Below are 4903 nucleotides of genomic sequence, written 5' to 3' on the forward strand. Positions count from 1 at the left end.
TGCAGTACTTGGATGCAATCTCAAAAACGACAGAATGATCTCTGTTCGTTTTCAAGGCAAACCATTCAATATCACAGTAATCCAAGTCTGTGCCCCAACCAGCAACGCTGAAGAAGCTGAAGTTGAATGGTTCTATGAAGACCTACAAGACCTTTTAGAACTAGCACCCAAAAAAGATGACCTTTTCATTATAGGGGACCAAAATGCAAAAGTAGGAAGTCAAGAAACACCTGGAGTAACAGGCAAATTTGGCCTTGGAATACAGAATGAAGCAGGCAAAGGCTATTAGAGTTTTGCCAAGAAAATGCAGTGGTCATAACAAACACCCTCTTCCAACAACACAAGAGAAGACTCTACACATGGACATCACCAGATGGTCAACACCAAAATCAGATTGATTATATTCTTTGCAGCCAAAGAGGGAGAAGCTCTATACAGTCAACAAAAACAAGATCAGGAGCTGACTGTGGCTCAGATCATGAGCTCCTTATTGACAAATTCAGATTTAAATTGAAGAAAGTAGGGAAAACAACTAGATCATTCAGGTATGACTTAAATCAAATCCCTTATGATTATATAGTGGAAGTGAGAAATAGATTTAAGGGACTAAATCTGATAGAGTACCTGATGAACTAAGGACAGAGGTTCGTTACATTGTACAGGAGACAGGGATCAAGACCATCCCTATGGAAAAGAAATGCAAAAAAGCAAAATGGCTGTCTAGGGAGGCCTTAGAAATAGTTGTGAAAAGAAGAGAAGAGAAAAGGAGAAAAGGAAAGATATAAGCATCTGAATGCAGAGTTCCAGAGAATAGCAAGAAGAGATAAGAAAGCCTTCCTCAGTGACCAATGCAAAGAAATAGAGGAAAACAACAGAATGGGAAAGACTAGACATGTCTTCAAGAAAATTAGAGATACCAAGGGAACATTTCATGCAAAGATGGGCTTGATAAAGGACAGAAATGGTATAGCAGCCTTAAGAGATGGCTATTACTGATCCCAGTTTACAGTTTGAGGAGACTCATGCATGGAGATATTAAAGTCTTTATTCAAGTACTTTACCATGAGAATGATAGAGGTCAAGAGTCAGCCTCAAGAGTGTACTTTTAAAGCCAGACCTCTAAATATATTGCCGTCTGAGAGGAAGTTTACAAAGTTTTATTTAGATACTCACTTCATCGGTAAAAACTACTGCTATCAAACTAAGGGAAGGGGAGCAATCAGGTGCAATAATAAGTGGAAAAAGAAAAAAATACTGACCCATCTTCCGTTTATGAGTCCATTTTTGCTCACCTGTCAAATTACTGTTAAGGACATTTATTTTGGTTTTGATTTTAATTTTGAATTTCTTCTTTTTAAAAATTTCTCTTTTTTAACCAAATTTAAGTTTCCTGGTGAAGTCACATTCTTATAAATTTTTTGAACATGTTCATTGTAGTTTTTCTGTATAAAGTCCATTTGTGATAACAACATGTACTGAATTATGTATTCATATCTATATTTTCTGAGTTATTGGCAGTTCTTAGTTAATGACAGACCTGGGATTTTTGATCAGAAGCCAGGCCTTGTATATGAAAATTTGTAGACACTGTGGTTGACTTATTTACCACAGAAGGTTCACCATTTCATTTGGTAGGTAGACAGGAGTGAGACCATATCACCCTTATCTAAATCAGGAGCTGAGCTGACTCAGGCTGGGTTGCATGTCTACCTCTGGTCTGCTCCACTTGCAGAGTATAACCCTCCATAAGTTTCAGCTGTCTGCTAAGATGTTGTCTAGGACTTTCTCTTCTTTAGCTACTCCTGTACTCTAGTTGTTTCATTTGGTCCATCAGAGTGCAGAAGGCTCCCTTCTGCTTTGCATGCATGCCAAGTTGCTTTAGTCGTGTCTGACTCTTTGTGACCCTGTGGACTGTAGCCCTGCAGGTTCCTCTGTCCATTGGATTCTCCAGGCAAAGATACTGGGGTGGATTGCCTTGCCCTCCTTGGGATCTTCCCGACCCAGGGATCGAACCTATGTCTCCAGGGCATTCTGCACTGGCAGGCGGATTCTTTACCACTGAGCCACCTGGGAAGTCCCCCTTCTGCTTTATAGAGACTTTTCTTTTTAATTGTTGTTTATTTTCTTAGTCTTTTTCTTATGAAGTATAAGAATTAAGCTTTTCTATACTTTCTTCTCGGAGAAGGCAATGGCACCCCACTCCAGTACTCTTGCCTGGAGAATCTCATGGACAGAGGAGCCTGGTAGGCTGCAGTCCATGGGGTTGCTGAGGGTCGGACACGACTAAGCGACTTCACTTTCACTTTTCACTTTCATGCATTGGAGAAGGAAATGGCAACCCACTCCAGTGTTCTTGCCTGGAGAATCTCAAGGACGGCGGAGCCTGTGGGCTGCCGTCTATGGGGTCGCACAGAGTCAGACATGACTGAAGCGACTTAGCAGCAGTAGCAGCAGCATACTTTCTTGTGCTTCAGGTTTCTAGCCTCTTACATTCCCCAAACCCTGTGTTGCTCTAGTCCTAGAAGATTACCTAAGATCTCTCTTGCTCTTTCTTCTGAGCCTTGGTCTTCTATCTACAAGATTCCTCATTTTGCTAAGAAGTCACCGATTCCCTCAGGATAAAAGTAACTCCTATTCTATCATCTCACTTGTCTGATGTTCTCTTTTTACTTGCGATCATGGCTCCTGTAGTCAGAGTTACTTCAGAGGCTATCCAGTGCTTCCAACATATTTTTGAAAAGTTATCCTTCAAAAACTAGTCTGTCACAATCAGAAACAGATGCCATAAATTATTTACTGAATGTCTACGTGCCAGGATAGTGCTCACTGCTGGTTATACATGGTAACATGTGTCTAAAATATTTAAAACAGTTAAGTTATATGTGTGCATTTTTATATCTGACCTATTCTCTGACTCAAGAACTAATGTTCTGCTGACTAATATGGAAACATGACACACATGGTAAATGATTTTCTTAGTAGCAAGCAAAATGTGATTCAGGAGCTCAGAGGAGGAACGCTTAAGTTGGCCCAGAGAGTGGAGTAGGAAAAGTGAGTCAGGAATGCTTCCTAGAAGAAGTGTGACCTTAGGCAGAAATTTCAAAGATTGAGAAAGAGTTAGTCAAGCATAAATTGTCATCGACTGGACCCAATATGACTTCTAAATATCCTATGTTAGTACTTAAAATATGTTTATTTCTATTAAAAGCATAAGTGAATTTTAAAAATTAAAAATACATTTGAGGATGTAAAAGCTATCTTAAAAATTTTAACCATGCCAATTGATTTCTCCATAGGTATTCAAAGCAATGAATATCCCACAAATCAGGAATCCTTCTCTGCCTCCCCCAGAAAAAATGCCTGAAGCCTATTCTGCAAAGATTGCTCTTTTGGGTGCTGGGCCTGCAAGTATAAGTTGTGCTTCGTTCTTGGCTCGATTAGGCTACAATGACATCACTATATTTGAAAAACAAGAATACGTTGGTGGTTTAAGGTAATTCCTACATTTATTTCATGTTCATAGTGTTAAAAATAATGGGGTAAAACAATTATGAATATTGTTGGTTTGTAATCAAATAGGAACTTCAGGTTCACAGATGGTATTTTAACTGTTCTTTTTCCAAATGCTCAAATTTTGATTTCATTATTCACTTTAAATTTGCAGTTGGCTTTAAGTAATATTTATTTTAAAATTTCTCTGTCTAGTTCTGTGAATTTAAGAAAAATCACAGCAAAATATTTTATGAATAGAGGAAACAATCATATGAAAGCTTATTTCATCCCTGTCAATCTTTCCTTTAATGGAGATGTATGTGAGTTTTGCAAATTAGAGATGGGGAAACCTACCTCCACAGAATATTGGATGATTCATTTCAGTGTGTATGTAGATGTGTTGTCTTGGTCATGTATTTTCATTCTCCAATCTCTTAAGTCTTGCATTTGATTACAATTAAGTTAGAGACTACTAAGAATGTTCCATTTTAATGTACATTTATGCAGTGTTTTATCTCATAAGTACCATATTATGATTTGCTATTAAACAACATCATTGTTGTAAACCAGGATTCATCACATAAACATTTATTCCCTTGAAGTTCCACACACAAGTATGGAAAATATTCACTGTGTATAAGTGATTTTCAGATATTCATATCAGGCTTGGACAATGGATGGAGTTTACTTTATTTAAGATAAATGGATTCTGTAGAATAAATAGTGGAAAAAAGGCAGTCTTTTCAATGAGTGATGTTGGGCAAGTTGGACAACTCTATGTAAGTCATTAAACTTAGAACACTTCCTCAAGCCATATATATAAAAGTAAACTCAAAAGTGCTTAAAGACATAAATAAAAGATATGACACCATGAAACTCCTACAAGAAAACATAAGCAAAGCATTCTCTATCTGGTATAAATCTTACAAATATTTTCTTAGATCAATCTCCCCAGGTAAAATAAATAACAACAATAACAACAAAAATCAGTAAATATAACCTAATCAAGCTTGAAAGCATTTTCATAGCAAAGGAAATATTCCACAATATTTGCAAACAATATGACCAACAAAATTTAATTTCCAAAACAGCTCGTACAACTCAGTGTCAAATTAAAATAAAATAAATAACCCAATCAAAAAATGGGCAGAAGAACTAAGTAAACATTCCTCTAAGAAAGACATACAGAAAGCCAACAGGCACATGTAAAGATGCTCAACATTAATAATCATTCAGTTCAGTTCAGTTCAGTTGCTCAGTCATGTCCCACTCTTTGCGACCCCATGAATCGCAGCACACCAGGCCTCCCTATCCATCACCAACTCCCGGAGTTCACTCAAACTCACGTCCATTGAGTCGGTGATGCCATCCAGCCATCTCATCCTCTGTCGTCCCCTTTTCCTCCTGCCCC

General features: G+C 37.8%; 1 protein-coding gene across 1 annotated transcript in view; it reads left to right on the forward strand.

Annotated features, from left to right (window-relative positions):
* The window catches only part of LOC104981744 (dihydropyrimidine dehydrogenase [NADP(+)]-like), a 403416-nt gene that overhangs the window by 255963 nt on the left and 142550 nt on the right, over positions 1-4903 (forward strand). Inside the window, exon 6 of the mRNA XM_010831007.1 lies at positions 3297-3493. Within this exon, the coding sequence (XP_010829309.1) occupies positions 3297-3493 (197 nt within the window). The remainder of the gene's footprint in view (positions 1-3296; positions 3494-4903) is intronic.

Source organism: Bison bison, unplaced genomic scaffold (genome assembly GCF_000754665.1).
Source record: "Bison bison bison isolate TAMUID 2011002044 unplaced genomic scaffold, Bison_UMD1.0 scf7180017864519, whole genome shotgun sequence".
Classification (NCBI taxonomy): Eukaryota; Metazoa; Chordata; class Mammalia; order Artiodactyla; family Bovidae; genus Bison; species Bison bison.